Here is a 19,718-nt window from a genome sequence, read left to right on the forward strand (position 1 = left end):
CATTCTGTGGATATGACCTGCGGCCTAGCACAAGCCACACCCCCCAGGACTCGATCAGACCTAATATCCTGAGAGCTAATCCCAACAGGGCTGTTTCCTGTCTTTGGCCCACCTGGAGTTATTCCTGAAAATTTCCAAATACAGTTTTAGCTATAGTTTATTGTAGGTCTCCTCAAGTGTTGGGAAATAGGGTTCACAGCTTCTACTTAAGCATCCGATATTGGGAATGAGAGTTGAATGTTGGACCACCTTTATTCTTCCCACAGAAATTTCAGAAAGTGTAAAAACCTGATAGGAGCCCATGAACACATACAAAAACATACAAATCCTTCAGACTGCAGGCAGATAGGTAGCACAGCGGATAGAGGGTTGGACCTGTAGTCAGGAAGATCTGAGATCAGATCCTGTCTCAGACCCTAACTGTGTAACTCTGGGCAAGTCACTTAATTTCTCTCAGCCTCAGTTTCCTCATTTGTACAATGGGAATGATTGCCTGCCTCCCAAGGTTGTCATGAAGATAAAATAATATTTGCAAAGAGCTTTTTGTTTTAAACTTAAAGCACAATATAAATGCTAGCAATTATCATTATCATCATTATTACTACTACTTATTTCATAAGCTCCCCTCAAGGAAACTCAACTTGAGATTGCTATCCGGTCAGCCCTTTGACCTTTTGATCAGTCCCTCTTTCCCACAGAGCTCTTCACGGTCCTTCCACAATTCATAGCACTGCCTTGCGGTTTAGACTACTCTCCCCGAAGGTAAACATGAAAACTTAAAAAAGCAATCACCTTCCCATGGGACCCACACTGTCCAAATAACTCCCTTTAATTGTGGGGGTTGGCAAGATCTATATAGATTACAAGAATGACGCTGCTCTAGAACTATGTAAGCAATTAATCCCCTTCTTCCTCTAGAAGATCTAATGTCCTAACTCTTTAAAAAAAATGTATTTCATTATATATTTTCCAATTACATTTAAAAAAATTTAACATTCTTTTTTTTAAGTTTGAATTCCAAATTCCTCACTCCCCCTCATCCTTTGAGAAGGCAAGCGATATGATATTGATTATACATATATATGCAAAATATATTTCCATATTAGCTATGTTGCAAAAGAAAACACACACAAAGAAGAAAAATAAAGTAAAAAGTATACTTCAGTCTGCATTCAGAGTTCATCAGTTCTCTCTCTGGAGGTAGATAGCATTTTTCATTATCTTTTGGAATTGCCTTAGATGGTTGAATTGATCGAAATAGCAAAATCTTTCACAATCGATCATCCTTACCACATTGCTGTTACTGTGTACAATGTTCTCCTGGTTCTGTTCTCTTCACTTTACATTCATTTGTATAAGTCTTCTCACTTTTTTCCGAAACTATCTTGCTTATCATTTCTCATAGCACAATAGTATTCCATCACAATCATATGCTATGACTTGTTCAACCATTTTCCAATTGATGCAATGCCCTAATTCTTGAACTTGAGTATTCTCAAACTTGGGGTACCCATGAGGCAAATCCCGTGGCTGTCACTGCCCAGGAAATCTCCTACTGTCTCAAAATCAGAGCACTTGGACTCAAACCCCACCACTGATGTCAAGGTCATTATGTGACCTTGGGCAAGTCACTTAACTTTCCTGGGCCTGGGTTTCTTCATCTACAAAATTAAGGGGACTAAGATAGATAGATTTTGAGGTATCTTCCAACTCTATGTCTATGATCCTACGATCTCTTCTCTTACTAGAAGGCTCACTTCTGGGATCACATTACTTTGGATTGCCCCACCCCTGCCCAGTTCCCTATACTAGAGGCTGAGGTTCATGAACATTGTTCATGAACTACCTTCTTAAGCCAAATGGGTGAGCACATATTTGGCTCTTGTACTGTATCAATACCCTGGCTGCTGCCATCTCTTGGGTTGGGAAAGCTGAGTCTCAGGAACATAGTCTCAGACTCATGTTCAGACACATGTTACTCCCAAGTGCCCCTACCCCAAGGCAGTCATTATAATTTCCTCAGAAGAGAACACAGAATAAACATACTCACTTCTTTCCCTACCCCCACCTCCTTGTAGAACACAGGTCCATCTTTTCTGCTGCTGATGTGACTTCTAGGTGAGAAAAAATGACCACACTAGCCTATCAGATCATTTCTTTTTATAAACCAGAGAGTAATGTGGTTTCCCTGAAAAGATTCCATCCTCCCGAGTGCCAGCCAGTCAAGCCTGCTAGAGGCAGTCCCAGTCCCGAGAAACCAATGAGGAATTGTCGATTGTCTCCTTAACAAGGCAAACCAATTCATGTCCATTCTCCATAAAAGAAAATTGTGCTGAAAGTGATCAGTTCCCTTCTCTAAACCACTGTGACTGTGGCCATTTAAAATAGCCTCTGGTTTTAAAGGCTTAGGCTTTCTTGCAACCAGCTACCTTCTACACTAAAGATGTCTCCTCCTCCTATCCTAACCCCTTTTCTGGAACCCAATAGCACCATAGTAAAAGTGCTATATTTGGAGCTGAAGGACCTGCGTTCTATTCCTGACTCGGCCTGCCCATTGCTACCTGTGTGATCTTGGACAAATCATTTAACCTCTCTGGGCCTCAGTTTCTTCATCTGTAAAATAAGGGGTCTGGACTAGATGACTTCTAGTTTCTCTTACATCTCTAAGTCCATGATCCTATTATCCTATGATCATAAGCATATCCTATGACCAGAAGGACCATGCTGGCCAATCTCTAACACCAACTTGACTGTGATATCAAAAGTGGGAAATAAAATCAAGGAGATCTTCCCTATAAAATCCCTGTCCTTCTCCCTTGCTATTGAACTTGAATTTAAATCCAGCCTCAGACACTAGCTGTGTGACCCTGGGCATATCACTTAATCTTTTTCTGCCTCAATTTCTTCATCTCTAAAATAAAGATAATAGCACTTTCCTCCTATGTTTGTTGTGAGGATAAAAGAAGACAATATTTTTAAAGTAAGATATTTTATATTAATTTTTATTTTAAAGAAAAATGAATGTTTTTAATATTTTTAAACCTTAATGTAAGTGCTAGCTATCATCATCCTCATTGTTCAGTCATTTCTGCTTTGTCCAATTCTTTGTGACCCCACTTGGGATTTTCTTGGCAAAGATACTGGAGTGATTTGTCATTTTCTTCTCCAGCTCATTTTACAGATGAGAAAACTGAGGGAGACGGGGTTAAGTGACTGGCCCAGGGTCATACAGCTAGTAGGTGTCTGAGGCTGGATTTGACCTCAGGAAGATGAGTCTTCCTGACCCAAGGCCTGGCACTCTCCACTGTGCCATCTAGCTGCATTATCATCATCATTATCATCAAGCTTTATCTTTATTCATAAAATGATAGTAAACTGAGGTAAATGACAGTGAACTGAGAGTACAATTTAACCTTGATATTCCAAGGTCAGAGGGTGGCCTCCAACAGCACCATTATGGACTCCATCCCTTTTCCTTGCATTAGTTAAAAAGTGCTCAATAAAGGTTCCTCGCTTTTTTAGCCATTCTAATTCATTTGCAAAGCCCCCTTTGAGTCCCAGGACACCTACTAGGATCGAGGCGATTATGTAGCCCTGTAGAAATGTGTGCTGTTGGGCTGTCCAGTTGTAATGTCTGCAGCAAAACGAGCAGCCCTTTCTTCCAGAGCCTTAGAGTTCCGAGCTTGATATTGTTATTGTAACATCGCAAGCAGGATCAATTACTATGGCAACCAAAACTTGGTCCTCTGGCCAGAGAGGTTTAGCAGCTGCTGGAAATGCGTGGAGCTTCTCTGAACTCAGACGAGGAGTTCAACAATTGCTGGACCAAGGAGAAAGTGTTCCAGTCAAGGAAGCAACTGCGAGGGGGCTTATGGTAAGCCAAGTGATTAAAAGCAGCCCTTTGTCTGACTCCAGGCCTCATCCCCTCTTGAAAAGACTGGAAGTGCTCAAGAGGGTGAAGGTCTGGGAGTGCGTCACGAGGAAGCATTAGAGTTTGTTTTGTTTATTTGCAGTTCTTCAATAGGTAACTCAGGTAACCGTGTACTTCATGAATTCCACAGGGTTCATTCACTCATTTATGCACACAAATATATAATGAACGCCAGTCACTGTGGTGTGGTAGAAAGAACCCTGCTCTGGAGTCAGGAGGCCTGCCTTCTAGTTCCGCTTCTGTCACCAAATCGCTGTGTGACCTTGGACTTCCTCTCTGGGTCTGTTTTCTTTTTTAGTGGTAGAATGAGGGCACTTGAGTAGTCACAGAATCATAGAATTTTAATGCTAGAAGGTATGTTAGAGATAAATAAGTTCCCTTATTTGTAAGAAGAGGAAACTAAAGCCAGATTGTAGAAATGCATGATCATAGAATTATAGATGGTTAAAACTGAAAAGGACCTTGGAACATAGAACAGAAGACAGAAAGAAGGGATTTTATTTTAGTATTTGCTTATTTATTTAACTAGCATTTATTTTACGTCCCTCCCACTTCCCACCAACCAAATGAGAAAGAAACTAAAGCAAAAATGTAGTCATCATATTTGTATAGTCCAACAAAACAAATTCCTATACAAGCCATGTCCAAAAATGTATGCCTTACTCTGCATTTTAAGTCCATCGCCTCTATGGAAGGAAGTGAGTGGAATTCTTCGTCTTCAGTCCTCTGGAATCATACTTCATCATTACATTAATCAGAATTCTAAAGTTAGAAAGGACTTTAGCACACAGACTGAGAGCTAGAAAGACTTACAGTGTAGAATGCTGACACTGGAAGAGACTTGGGCCATAGCATACCAGAGCTTTAAGGGGACTCAGAATCATCTACTCCAAACTTCTCGTTAAACAAGCTTTCAGTTGAGTAAAGACATACAACTGTCTTCACCCTCCCATCCTGGTCCCTTCGCTCTGCTTTTCTTCAGCTATAGTTTCTTAAGTTATTTTTTGGTTTATTTCATTTTTTATGTATTTAAGAGAAGCTGGAATTTCATTTTTGAATATTTTTCCATTTGTTTCTTTTTTTACATTTACATTTGTAATTTACATTTATATTTCGTTTTTATAACACCTTCATTTCTCAACATATCCTTCCACCTTTCCTCTCTGAGAGAGCCAGAGGATTTTTGTTTTTGTTTCTTTCTTATATGTATTATGTTGTTTCATGTGGCACTGGAGATAATAAGCTCCAACCCTGGAGGCTGGAGATACCTTTCTCCTCACTGACACAAAGGCAAATATCTCCAGAACATCATGAACAATGCCTTTTCTCCTCTGCTGGCAAACCTTCTATTTTTAGTTGTCTGGTTCAATCAGCTGCTCAGTATGAATGACCACAGATGAGATAATATTCCTCTGTGAGATTGACTGAAAATAGGATACACCAAAGGCTGAAATTAGTACAAATAATTTCCAAGTTTTAAAAGGTTGGGGTTTTTTTTTTGATTGACCTACCTAGTAAAATTTCAATATAGATACATACATTTCCTCCACAAAAGTTCTCTGGTGCCTGTGTAGTCCCATACTGCCCAGCAGGAAAGATTTAAGGACAAGAGGAGAGAATGAAAGACGTAAGGGGGGAGGAGTGGAGTGGAAGCCTAGCTGGACTGGGGAAGCCTGGGAATTTTGGAGCCCTGGGGGCTGACTACAAGGGAAAGGCTACTCCTAACTGAATAGAATCATGGGCAGCTGGAATCTTATGTGACTCACTGATTTAGTCAAAGAGTGACCATTTACCCTTAAATCTTGTTTATTTATTGTCTGTACTTTTTAAATGAATTTTTGTTTCTAGACAAACTAATTTTCATTGCATTCCAAGCTTATGTTTAATATATAGGAATTAACCACATAATTTCAGAAGAATAAAAGGAAATTCACAGACCCACAGTCCTAGATCCATGAACCTACGTTGAAACTCTCTCTCTGGAGAAAAACAGAGGGACCCCGCTACAGAATGGAGGTGACTTGGTTTGCTGGAAGCTATTAAAGGCAAGTCTAGCCTTAGTTGGTTCTATCAAGGTAGAAGGGCTGTGGAAAGACCTAATGATACCCCGAAATCAGCTGAGCTAAGCTTGGATAGGTATGACACAAAAAGTTAGCCACGAGGTTGTGATTATTTTTGACCATTTAAACTCATGAAGACCGTTCTATTAAGGCAAAGAGTGATCTCTTTTATTTTACCTTTTTCAATTAATAAACATTTGTTTTTCCCTCCTACCACCCTACATTGAAGAAAAATAAACACTTGTAATGAATATTAATATTCCAGCAAAACAAATTCCCACATTGGACATGTCAAAAATGTATATTTAATTTTTTTTAATTTTCTAATTACATGTAAAAATTTTTTTAACATTCTTTTTTAAAATTTTGAGTTCCATATTTTCTCCTCTCCTCTCTCCTCCCCCCCTCCTTGAGAAGACAAGCAATTTAATATAGATTATGAATGTGCAATCATGCAGAACACTTCCATATTGGCCATGTTGCAAAAGAAAACACACAAAAAAGAAAAATAAGCTTTAGAAAGTATGCTTCAATCTGCATTCAGACTCCATCAGTTCTTTCTCTAGAAATGGACAGCATTTTTCATTGTAACTGCCAGGATCATTGATTATCTAAAATCATTGTGTTGCTGAGAATAGCTAATTCATTCACAATTAATTCTTGTACGATATTGCTGGTACTGTATACAATCTTCTCTTGGATCTGCTCATTTCACTTTGTATCAGTTCATGTAAGTCTTTCCAGGTTTTTTTTCTGAAAGCATCCTGCTTGTGCTTTCTTATAGCCCAATAGTATTCCATCATAATCATATACCACAACTTGTTCAGTCATTCCCCAATTGATGAGCATCCCCTCAATTTCCAATTCTTTGCCACCACAAAAAATAGCAACTACAAATATTTTTTCCCTTTTCTTTGATCTCTTCGGGATACAGACCTAATAGTGGTATTGCTGGGTTGAAGGGTATGCACAGATTTATAGTACTTTGGGCATAGCTCCAAATTGATTTCCAGAATGGCTGGATCAGCTCACAATTCCACCAATAGTGCATTAGTGTCCCAATTTTTCCACATCCCCTCCAACATTTATCATTTTCCTTTTCTGTCATATTAGCCAATCTGATAGGTGTGGGCTCATACCTTGGAGTTGTTTTAATTTGTATTTCTCTAACCAAAAGTAATTTAGAGCATTTCTTCATATAACTATACATGGAAATCAGGTGATTTCTTCAGCTGAAAACTGCTCGTTCATATCCTTTTATATCTACTTGTTGGGGAATGACATGTATTACAAATTTGACTCAGTTCTCTATACATTTGAGAAATGAAGCCTGTATCAGAGAAACTTGATGCAAAATTTCCCCCCAGTTTTCTGCTTTCTTTCTAATATTGGTAGTATTCTTTTGTTTGTGCAAAACTTTTTTTAATTTAATGTAATCAAAAATATCCATTTTACATCCCATAATGCTCTCCATCATAAATTTTTCCCTTATCCATAGATCTGACAGGTAAGATTTTCTATACTCCCTTGATTTGCTTATGATATCACCCTTTATATCTAAATCATGTATTCATTTTAACCTTATCTTAGCATATGGTGTGAGATGTTGGTCAATACCTAGTTTCTGCTGAACTGCTTTCTAGTTTTCCCAGCAATTTTTGTTGATGGTGAGTTCTATATGTCTCCTTCTGCATCCTGAGTTCATCATCTATCTGTCAGAAGATGGGTAACATGCGTCATCATCAGTCCTCTGGAATTATGCTTAGTCATTGCGTCAATCACAATTCTTAAATCTTTAAAGTTGTTTGTCTTTGCACTGTTAGTGTTAGTGCATAAATTTTCCTCTTTATGTTCACTTCACTCTGAATCAGTTAATATAAGTCTTCCAAGGTGAATGTTTCTTTTTTAAAAAGGAAACCGACTAGCTTGAGCATGTCTAAAGGAGGGCAACTAGGATGGGGAAAGGCCTAGAACCAAAGCCAAAAAGATCAAAGCCAGGAGTCTGAAGGGACCCCAACAACAATATCTGGAAAAAGGAGATTGCTCTCTGTTGGACAGGTGAATGAAGGCATCCTGCACAAGTCAGGTGATCTTCACTCTCCAATGCTGGTGGTAAGAAGCTGGATGAGCAGAGGCTTACCTGGAGTTCTTCATGGTATATTTCCTACGTGTGTTTCCCATCCTATATGTTCCTTGGTCATCCATGTTTTCAGTATGTGTGCATTTTCTGAGGGCAACTGGGTGGAGCAGCAGATAGAGATCTGGCCCTGGAGTCAGAGGGACCTGAGTTCAAATCTGGCCTCAGAGACTTACTAGCTGTGTGATCCTGGGGAAGTCACTTAACCTTGTTTGCCTCAGTTTCCTCATTTATAAAATGAGCTAGAGAAGGAAATGGCAAGAAAATACCAAGAAAACCCCAAAAAGGGTCTCAAAGTATTATACATAACCGAAACAATTCGACAACAATGATATGCTCCTGGTTAATTATTTAAAGTATAGAATAATAGCATTTCAGAGTTGGAAGGAACCTCAAAAATCTAACTTTCTCCTATTCCACTTTTACAGATGAGGAAACCGGGTCTGAGCAGAAAAGGTAGTTGCTTAAGTTCACACAAAGCAAATGAGTGACAAAACAATCATTATAACCCAGGCCTCCTGACTATTGATCCAGGTTTTTTTCCAATCTTCTATTTCACCTTCCTATCAGAATATCATACATGTATACTTACAGCACATGAATGCATGTATGTATGTATATGCACACATATATGTATGTATATACCTGTGTTATCTATATGTATGTATACATATATATACATTAATGTTATATAATTACTAGTTACATCAAAAGAGGGATTCTGAATACTTTTTTGATACCATTTGTCCCAAAGACCTTACAATTTAAAATTTTCCTACTTTCAAGTATTATTTAAAATATTTAAAAGTATTATTGAAAGGAGTAACAAGCAATGGACACGCCAGGAAATGATTAATTTTTTTTACTTCTTGCTTTCTGTCTCCACATAAACAGGAATTTCAGAAAGCCAGGGTATTGAATTATGCATTAGAACACTTTCACCTTGGGATTCACAATCACTCCTGGGGCCCCTCTTGGGAAAACACTTCATGTGTGGTGGAAGCTAAGAATAAGTTACTGAAAAACTTGGATGGTTAATATTAACTAGCATTTCTATCATGAATAAACAGCATTTAACCAATTCTGTGAATGTATCTCACAAGACCGTCAGCTAAACATGCCATTCTGGGAGACATCTGCTAGACATATGCATTCCGTTTCCCTAATAATGAAGTGAATCATAAAATTTCAGACTTGGATGGGACCTTAGATCTTCTAATAAAAGCCCTTAAATTTTATAGAAGTCCCAGAGAAGTGATTTACTCAGAATCTCAAAATGTCAAGATCCTACTACCTCTAGTATAGACATGGCTGAATTAAAGAATGAGGATTTATTAAGTGCCACCTGTATGGTAGGTAGTATACTAGGAACTGGAGATATAAATACAAAAGTGAAAAGTCCCTGCCCTAAGGGAGTTTATATGGATATGAACGAGGGTTTGGGGATTGCTAGGTATAGTGGGTTTGAACTCACTTATTCATCATTCATGATAGCTCTATCCCAGGGTAGAGTTTCACAGCTGAGTCGATCAACTTCCCCAGGGAGGGGAGATGATGTCTTTGGAGGTGTGGAGAACAAGTGATGATGTCAAGACAAATTGCAAAATTCTCAGTTAGGCAAATGTTTGCTAGTGGATAACTAGATGGGATGACACACCTGATAGAATAGGAAAGGCTCAGAAAGTATCAAGGAGGAAGCTTTTTCTGACCTTTAGGTCATTATGATCCAAAAGTTTTCAGTATTTTCTCTAAGACCTTAAGCAAGTCACAACATAGCCCAGTACACAAGACTTCCCCAGGGAAACATATAACAGTAAAATACACAGGCACAAAGGGAAAGCCACCGATCCATTTTATGTTTCTTGTACCTGTCCATGCATGTCTTTGCATGCCTTGCATGTCAAGCATTTTCTGTAATAGAGAAAATAAAAAGGTATCCCTTACAGGTGACCAGACTGATATTATACCTTGAGTACCTTTGTGGAAAGGGACCTTATTACCCGCTTTTGAAGAAACCCAACCCATGAGCCATACCTAAGTTTTGTTTCAGAGATTTCTCTGGGATTGGGGGAATAATCAAAAAGAACTTGATTCTCTTGGAGGATATCTCAATGGGTTTTATCCCCAGGAAAGAACCCAAACCCAAGGGAGCCCAGAGGCCTTTGGTAGGGGGGTTCTTGAGCCATGGGAAATATATCCATGAATTATGATTTCAGGATCACACATTTCAAGCTAACAATCTTCTCTGAGTACTAAGAACCTACTATGTGCAGAGTGGTGGATGTTTTGAGGGATATCAAGATGATTAATATATAATCCTTGAAGAACTTATAGTTTCAGAGTGAGAAAAGAGATTAAGCCAAGAGAGGTAACATGGTATAGCAGAACACCTTAGTGCTTGAATAACTTTGAGTGAATTCCTTCACCTCCTGTAGAAATGAAAAGTTGTACTAGGTAATACTGCAGTTTCTTTCCCAGCCTAAAACTATGATGTTCTAATTCTATGAACAAATGTGGTACCTAGAGCTAGAGGTACCTGGGTTTGAGAATAGGTGTGTGTAATATTAATGGAATGGGAAGATCTTTCCCATCCATTAATAGGCCCATGTGACCTGCTTGAGTCACATGGAAGCCTGAGTCACATGAGCCTGTGGTAGGAGGAGCTTGCTGAATGAGTGGAGTAGGAAGGGGAGGAGCTTGCTGAAGGGGTGGAGCAGCAAGTTGGAGTGAGTTGGAGCTTGGAGAGAGAGGAGGCAGAGAGAGTGGAGCAGCTAGTGTGAGTGAGCGAGGGAGTGATTTTGTTTAAGAAAGTTTATTTGTGGGGAGGCTTGATGGATGGAAGTGCCCCCTGCATTGATGATGTGTATAGATTTCTTTGTTGCTATGATGGATTTGACTTTCTGGTGTTTGAATGAATGTCTTGGTTTCATCTTCAATGAAGAGAGTCTGTTATATCCTACAATTCAAACCTGGAAATACACCACCATATTCATAGCAGCCACTGTGGGTATAGCATTGGCGATATAGTGTGTAACCTTGGGGTTTTCATGTCACTTCTTTAAGCCTCAGTTTCCTCATCTGAAAAATGGGGGCAGTAACACCAGCACTACCTACCTCATAGTAAGGACAGACTTAAATAATGACTTTAAAGAAAGTATTTTATGATATATCCATGTATGATACAACATTATTATAATACCAGAAAGAATATGGTAAGTGGTTTAAGAAATTATATGAAGATTTATGGGGCTTCAGAGGGGAGAGAGAGCTCACTTCCAGTTGAGTGAAACAGAGAAAGCTTTATAGAAGAGATGGCATTTCAAGCTGGTCTTTGAGGGATGGATGGATGGATGGATGGATGGATGGGGATAAGCAGTAGTAGTGGTGAGGGCCAGACAGGGGGAGGCAAGAAGAAAGGGTGAAAGATGACATCACAGAAGTAGGAAATAGCTTGATCAAAGCATAGAGGAAGAAAAGCAAGGAGTGTGTCCGCTGGGAAGATGGACTGTACAGCCAGAGCAAGAGCTGAAAAGGATGGATAGTCCACAGTAGTGAAGAGAGAGAGAAGATCAGCTTTCACTTCCACATGAATAGGCTGAGCCCCAGCTGCCAAGAAAAATACTTCCCTCCAGACTTTGGGCTGGAAAATTGTTTGGGAGGAGGTCTACTGAAGAATCTCAGGCAACTGCAAAAATTCACCAACAGCCTGGATGCTGTTATATTTCAAATTTTAATTTGCTTGTTGAAAAATCAGTTCTGATTTTCCAAGTTTCAAGTAGACAGTTTTCCGGTTGTGCCTTAACAACAAAAAGTCTCACTCATTACAAATTCATGATGATATTTTTTGAGTAATGTTGTAGTTATGTAAGGTAACATGGGATAGTGGTAAGAATATCCCTCTTGGAGCAGGTGGCACAATGGATGGAGTGCTGGGCCTGGAGTCAGGAAGACTCATCTTCATGAGTTCAAATCCGGCCTCAGATACTTACTAGCCATGTGACCCTGGGCAAGTCACTTAACCCTGGTTGCCTCAGTTTCCTCACCTGTAAAATGGGCTGGAGAAGGAAATGGCAAACCACTTTAGTGTCTTTTCCAAGAAAACTCCAAATAGAGTCACAAAGAATTGGACACAACTGAAATGACTGAACAATAGACCACAACAAGCCAGAAGATCTGGGTTCTAGTCCCATTCATGCAACCCACTAGATGGGTAACCTTTAGCAATTTACTTTATCTCTTTGAGCTTCAGTTTCCTCCTCTGTAAAATAATTCAGCAGGAGATCAGGTTGGATTGTAGTTGGGAAATTGTGCAGTACTTTCACTGTTCCCTGCTGCAAAAGCCCATTTTCTACTTTTAGTAAATCTATGTTGCTATTTTTCCATCATTTACATTTCACACTGTAATTATTTAAGTCTTCACATACTTCTCTTTATTTATCATAGTCATCATTTTCTGCAGTTCAACAATATCCTATTACATTCAATTTGTTTAGTCATTTCCTAATCAATAAAAAGCCCATCTTTTAACACCAGTATGGTGATGCTATATGCGGAAAATCACAACATTTCAGGTGGTGACCCATAGGTCAGTGGAAAGATGAATGGCAGGTATACATAAGCTGAAGGATATTAGCAATGATAACTTGTGTGAAAGTAATGGAGTAAAAACGCTGCCAAGGAAATTCATGATTGGAAAAGGAGGTAGGCCAGCCATTCAGCAAGAATGAAGAACAGATGACAGTCATAAGGTTGCACTGCTACCCACAAAATGTTAAAAGAGCCAGAGGAAAACTTCCAGCACATTGGCTGGATCCCCTATAGAAACCCACAGACAAGAATGGTGCAGCACGAAAAGGCCTGGATGGGATGCAGTCTGCACTGGTGAAGGGAGGGCCCGCCTTAGAGATCATATCCATAATATCAACACAGAATGGGATAATAATACCTGTGCTGACACCCTCACAGGATTGGTGTTGCTGTGAAGGGATGGGCTTTTGTTATATATGGGAGCTGAATTTGTAGTAGGAAGAGCTGGGTGAGAATCCCAACTCTGCCACTGACTAAAGGCCGCTAGGTGGCATAGTAGCTAGTGCTACACCTGGAGTCAGGAACTGAATTCAAATTCTTCCTCAGACACTTCCTAGCTTTGTGATGCTAAGCAAAACAAACCGTCTCATCCTCAGCTTCCTCAACTCTAAAATGAAGAAAACAACAGCATCTACCTGCCGGGGTTGTTGTGAAGATCAAATAACATGACCTATGTCTTATGTGAAGTGCTCCGTAAACCAAAATGCTAGCCACTATTATCACTGCTCTGTAGGTGACTTTGACCAAATCTCTTCGCTCCTCTTCCTCATCTATACAATGAGAAGGACTGGACGAGCCGAACTGTCAGGGCCCCTGCAGCTCTTAATCTATGATCCTATGATATCTGTGTTATTATTATTTTCATGACAAGGGGTTTGGTTCCTACTTCCAAATGCCAAACATGTCTGAGCCTCAGCTAATACTCTTAGACCGGTCAACTTGCCTATCTCCAGAGAGGCGATCGGTAGACGTTAGTCGTATTGAAAAAGCTTAGATCATTTGCTCATTATAGAAAATTTCTAGTGAAATTCAATTTGGAGCTACAGCTTGTCTTGCATCCTTTCCCAAGCCTACAAATGTAGCTCATTTGAAAAACAAGCTTATGTTCAGAAGGAACATAGACTTCTGGGTCTTATTCCTATGGCACATGGGAAAAAAACAGTTTCCTCCTAAGTCATCTAGGTTTGTGATGGAAGAAAAGGCATCAGACCGGAGGTAACAATGAAGTGATCTTGAAGTCTTTTCCCTTCCATAAATCTTACAAATTGTGAAACCACACAGCAATACAATCATGATGAAACAATCAATCAACAAGCATTTTTATTAGGTGCCTACTATGTGCCAGGAGCTAAACACAAAAGTGAGACAGTTCCTCCCCTCATGGAGCTTCCATTCTCCTAGGGGATCCAATGTTTACATAGAAGTTAATAGAGGATAAATATAAAACAAATTCACAGTGGTTGGCAGTGGGAGGTTCACTGTTAATTGAGGGGAATTCTTTCTGAAGGAGATGCCACTTGAGCTGGACCTTGAAGGGAGTTAGGGGTTCCCTTAGGCAGAGGGGAGGAGAGAAAGCATTCTAGGTATGGGAGACAACAACCTACGTGAAGGCTCAGACAGAGAGGGAAAAGATGGGACTATAAGTAGGCCAGTTTGTCTGGAATGTGAGAGTGCGTGATGGAGAGTCATGTGGTAAAGGCAGGCCAGAACCTGATTACTAAGATTACATGCTACAGAAGAAAAGTTAAGATTTTATCCTAATGGCAACAAGAACCAATGAAGTTTCATTACCATGAAGTAGTATGGTCATATCTGTATTTTAGGAAAAGCAATTGGATAATTATGAGGAGGGGAGAGAAATTGGACAAAGGTAGATCAGTCAGAAAACTTTTAATAACCAGGTTGAGATATGCTGAGGTCTGGACTAGGGTGGTAATCATATTAGTAGAAAAAAGGAGATGAATTTGAGAGCTGTCAAGGACATAGAATTGGCAAGACTTGGCAACTGACTAAAAGGAGAGTAAAGAATTTGGAATGATTCCTAGGTTTCAAAACCAGTTGAATGAAAAAATGATGGTGCCCTTAACAGAAATAGGGGAGTTAAAAGGGAGGAACGATTTAGAGGAAATACTAATGAGATCCATTTTGAATTTGAGACACACATGGACCCCCCCAACTGTAGAGATTAAGTACATAGCTAGCAATGTGGGACTAGAGCTCAGGAGACATACTAGAAGATTAAAGATTTAGGAAGTATCTGCATGGGTGATGGCTGGATCCTTTGGAACTGGTGATAGCAAGAGAGAGAATACACTGAATTTTGCTTTTCTTTGATGATTCAGAAGGCATTTCAGGGCCTACATTCTACTTGGGGGCAACTAGGAAGCACAGTGGAAAGAATGAGACCTGAGTTTAAATGGGACCTCAGACACTTACTAGTTGTGTGACTCTGGGCAAGTCATTTAGGCTATGTTTACCTTGGTTTCCTCATCTGTAAAATGGAAAAAGATAATAGCACCTACCTCTCAGGGTCGTTGTGAAGATCGAGTAAAATCATAATTGCAAAGTGCTTAGCATAGTGTCTAGCACTCAGTAGGTGCTATGAAAATATTAGCTGTTATTATCAATTCAAACTCTGCCACTAACCGGCTAAGTGACTTGGAACAAGTCATCTTTTCCTCTCTGAGCCTCAGTTTTCCAATCTGTAAAATGAAGAGGTTTGAGTGAATAAATGAATGAAAAACCATTTATTAATCAGTTATTATGTGCCAAGCACTGTGCTAAGCCCTGGGGATAGAAATACAAAAGCAAAGACAATTCCTGCCTTTCACACAACACAGAATGGTAGCCAGGCAGAGGTACTAGGGTCCAGAAAAGTGGGGGAGAGAGAAACAGAGGCAGAAAGACTGGGGCCGGGGAGAGAGATAGAGAGAGGGAGGGAGGGATGGAGGGAGAGAGAGACAGACAGAGACAGAGAGAGACAGAAGGAGGGAGGGAGGAGGAGGAGGAGGAGGAGAGAGAGAGAGAGAGAGAGAGAGAGAGAGAGAGATGGCTGGGTAAGGCTTTCCTGAAATAGTAAGGTGAGAGAGGAAGTCACTAATCAAGAGAGCAAGGCCCCAGGGCAGAAGTTCATTCAGGGAATGGTCTCTGGGTGGACCATGAGAAGGGTAGTCGGTGGAACATTTGGTTAAGTGAGTTTGGGTGGGAAATGCAAGTCAATGAGGATATTTTTAAACTCCAAAGCACATGACTAAAAATATGTTTTAAATGATTAACAGGTTGATCTCCGTTCAAAAATGATTTCTCCCTCTTTTTTGATAAGTTTTTTTCCCCTCTCTCAGCCTTAAAGAGTTTCAAGATGATGGTTTTTCCCTAAGAGTACAAACAAAACCTACATCAGTATCTTCCAAATGAGATACATCTGTAGACTTAGTTTGCCCAAAAGAGGCCAAAGCATGCATTTCTTTGGCCCCATCTCATCCATCTGGCTGGTTAACCACAGTACACCATAAGAAGGGGGAAAGGATGTAATTAAGTAATGTCTTGTTCCCTTGACAATTAAACAGAAATGCATTTTAATCATAACATTATACTGTACCCTGAGCCTCTGACTTTCCTTCCTTACCTAGTGGGTTAACATGGTAAATATTCAATTCACTCCCAGGTCAGGAAAGTCCACAAACATTAGCTATTCTGCAGTCTAATCTGGACGAGAGTCAATGCCAAGTCAAAATGTGTCAGTTACAGCTGCAGGCATTGGTTGTCCTGCCCTGAAAAGGCTGGATTTGAAAGGGAGTGCGGAAAAGAGACACATACACATATGCACACCCCAAAACCCACTAAATAAAATATAGAAGCTATGTTTCTTGAATACCAGCTTGATTCTGAGACAAATAGTTACAGATCTTCTCTTGTTTCACTTATTTAGGAATTTGTCTGATTTTTTTAATTGCGTGTTTATTTTCATTCTAGTCAAATGTCCAGAACCAAGAGCTATTTGTGATCACTACATATTGGTATTTCCTTTCCTCGTTTTTGTTCTCCTCTCCCACTCTCCCTCTCTCTATACTTTCTTCTTTTTAAAAAGTCATTATGGACTATTTTTGAACTGGGCCCACTTTCACACACTAAAATTCAGATGAAGGGGGGGAAGGAGGGGGAGGAAATCCAAGGAAGCCCTGCCAACTGAAAGCTGCTCTGCTTTGGGAAGGAGGGAAGCCTGTTCAGTGGAAAACATAGGCTGGGTTCTGATGGAGTGAAAATTTCTCCTCTCTCTCCCTTGGACATCCCTGAGACTTCATACAGCCCAGGCTGAGGGCTAGGTTTTTAAAGTGGAAGACAAGTTAAAATGGAAAGAGGATGTAGAGAGAAAAGAAGAGGAGAGGGAGAGAAAACAAAGTGAGGGGGAAGAAGGAATGGTGGAGATGAAGGAAAAAGACAGGAGGGAATTAGAGGAGGACAAATAAAGGGAAGAAAGAGAAAAAAGAAAGGAGACAATGTTGGGGGGGAAGAGGGGAATGAGGAAAGGAAGGGAGGGAATAAAAAGATGAAGGAGGGAAGAAGGGTAAGGAGAGAGAAAATAATAATAATTGAAAGAAGGAATGGGAAGGACTAAAAGAAGGAGATGAATGAGGGAAAGAAAGGAGGGGATGAAGGGGAAGAAAGAGAAGAGAAAGCAGAAGGGATGGGAAGGGAAGAGAGAAGGGGAGGGAAAGTAGAGAAAAGCAAGAAGAGGGAGGGAATGAGTGAATACATAAGGGTGGAAAGAGGGAGGGCCAGCGACTGAGGGAATGGAGAGCAGGGAGGGCCAGAGAGTGGGCTCCTCGCCCGCCAGCCCGCCCGCCCCTCCCAGTCCCACCCTCTCTCTCCCTCCCTCCCTCCTTCGCTCCCTCCCTCCTTCGCTCCCTCCCTTGCCGGGATGCCCGGAGCCCTAGGTTGAGGCGGGAGGCTCAGCAACCTCTCCCACCAGTGCGGCCAAGGCCAGGCCATGGGCAGCGGGAGCAGCAGGAGCAGGCGGGTGCGGAGGCAGTTGCGCAGCCCCGACAGGAATCCAAGGGTCCCTGGTGTCCAGGAGTTGGGCGATGGGAAGCAGGGCACTGAGGCCTGCCAGGAGGAGGAGGACGGGAAGGATGGGCAGGAAGAAGGCTCAAAGAGAGGGGCCCACGGGGACTCTGCTGTCCAAGACTCTGAGTTTCCCGCAGATGGGGAAGAGAAGGAGCCGGAGTCAGAGTCACTGCTGCTGGACCAGGTACTGGCCGAGTCGGAGGCCTGGGACCCAACATTCGAACCCTGGCCAAGTCGGGCCTCCCACTCTCGGCCACTGCCGAACCCACACCTGGGTGGGGCTCCCCGTTCCCAGGCGAACCTCAACAGCAGCGGAGAGCGCAAGGTGAGTAATGACAGTCCGCGCCGTCCAACCTCCATCCTGTCCAGTCCCCGGCCTCAGCCTGCGCCTCCCTGCTTGTCTCTCTCCACCTTCTGTAGAGACTGCCCGGCTCTCCTCTGACCTGCCAGCCAGTGCCCGGCTTATCCTTCCCCGCGCTTCTCCCTCACTCTACCTGGGCTTCCAATCTCCCTGGTTCCCTTAGGTCGCAAAGCAGACCACTCCCACGCCTTGAACTCAAACTTCTTCCCCAGGGGGAGGAGGGGGTCGGTGACAAGCTGAAGATTTCACTGCCTGGGAACTTCCCTCGGAGCCTCTTCCCCCACCTCCGCCTCCGCCCCCGTCCCACTTCTCTTTCTCCTCCCTTTCACTTCCCTCTCCCTCTCTTCCATCCCTTCTTCCTCCCTCCCTCCTCTTCTCTATCTTCTCTCTCCCCCGTTTCCCCCTGCATTTTCCTCTTTTCCTCCCTTTCTTCTTCCTTCTAAATCTCTCCCACCTCTTCCCATGCCTCCTCTTCCCTCTGACACACTGAGTCATAGTTAGAATCATAAATGATCTTGACAGACTAGAACATTAGGCTGAAGCTAATAAAGGGAAATTTAAGAAGAATGCATAGAAACTCTTACACTTTGGTTCAAAATTTTGATCTTAAGAATACAGAGGAGAGAGCAGTTAGACAACAGTTCATCTGAAAAAAGATCTAGGGGGTTGTGATGTACTGCAACCTTAATAAGTTAACCCCGGTATATGGCAGCCAAAACCAAAGCAAAACAAAAACAAAAAAACCTGAGGCCATCTTAATGCTTAAGAGAAGCAGGGCTTCCAGTATGAAGGAATTGATAATCCCATTGTATTCTGTCCTAGTTGACCCACATTTAGAGGTGTATGTTCATTTCTTGGCACCACATTTTAGAAAAGACATTGATAATTTGAATAGCTATCAAAGCTAGGTGGCACAATGGGTCAAAATGCTTCCTTCTTCAAAAAGCTATTCGTTCCTCAGCAAGTCACCTAACCTCTCTCAGCCTCAGTTGCCTTATCTGTAATATGGGAATAATTAATAATAGCACTTTCCCTCCAGAGGATAAAATGAGATAATATTTATAAAATGCATTGTTGTATAATTACTAGTTATTATCATCAAGAGGAGGGCAATCCAAATTGTAGAGGATTTTAGTTTGATGCCAAATAAGAATCCACTGAAGGAATTAGAGTGGAGAAGAAGGGAGGTGGGTAGTAACACATAATAACTGCCTACTATCTTCAGGTATTTGAAAGGCTGTCACATGGTGCTGAGATTGAATTTGTTCTGTTTGGCATCAGAGGGCAGAACCAGGTGCCATGGATGGATGGTGCAAAAAGGCAAATTTGGGTTTGATATCAGGAAAACTTCCTAATAATTAGAGCTATCCCAAAAATGAATGAGATATCATGGGAAGTGTAGTGGGGTCCCCCTTTGAAGGTCATCAAGTGAAGTCTGGATGAATACTTGTTAGGTAGGTGGTAGAAGGAATGCTTTGGGGTATAGGTTGGACTGGATTGCTGCTGACATCCCTTCCAACTCTGAAATTCTGTAATTCTCCCTATCTTCCCATTGTTCTCTCTGTGTGTGTCTCTGTC

At 41.2% G+C, this 19,718-nt stretch overlaps 1 protein-coding gene across 1 annotated transcript in view; it reads left to right on the plus strand.

The window, feature by feature from the left end:
• The first annotated feature begins 17,476 nt into the window (after positions 1 to 17,476).
• The window catches only part of CYS1 (cystin 1), a 30,872-nt gene continuing 28,630 nt past the window's right edge, over positions 17,477 to 19,718 (plus strand). The window contains exon 1 of the mRNA XM_036748219.1: positions 17,477 to 18,104. Within this exon, the coding sequence (XP_036604114.1) occupies positions 17,703 to 18,104 (402 nt within the window). The 5' untranslated portion in view covers positions 17,477 to 17,702. The remainder of the gene's footprint in view (positions 18,105 to 19,718) is intronic.

Source organism: Trichosurus vulpecula, chromosome 3, assembly GCF_011100635.1.
Source record: "Trichosurus vulpecula isolate mTriVul1 chromosome 3, mTriVul1.pri, whole genome shotgun sequence".
NCBI lineage: Eukaryota > Metazoa > Chordata > Mammalia > Diprotodontia > Phalangeridae > Trichosurus > Trichosurus vulpecula.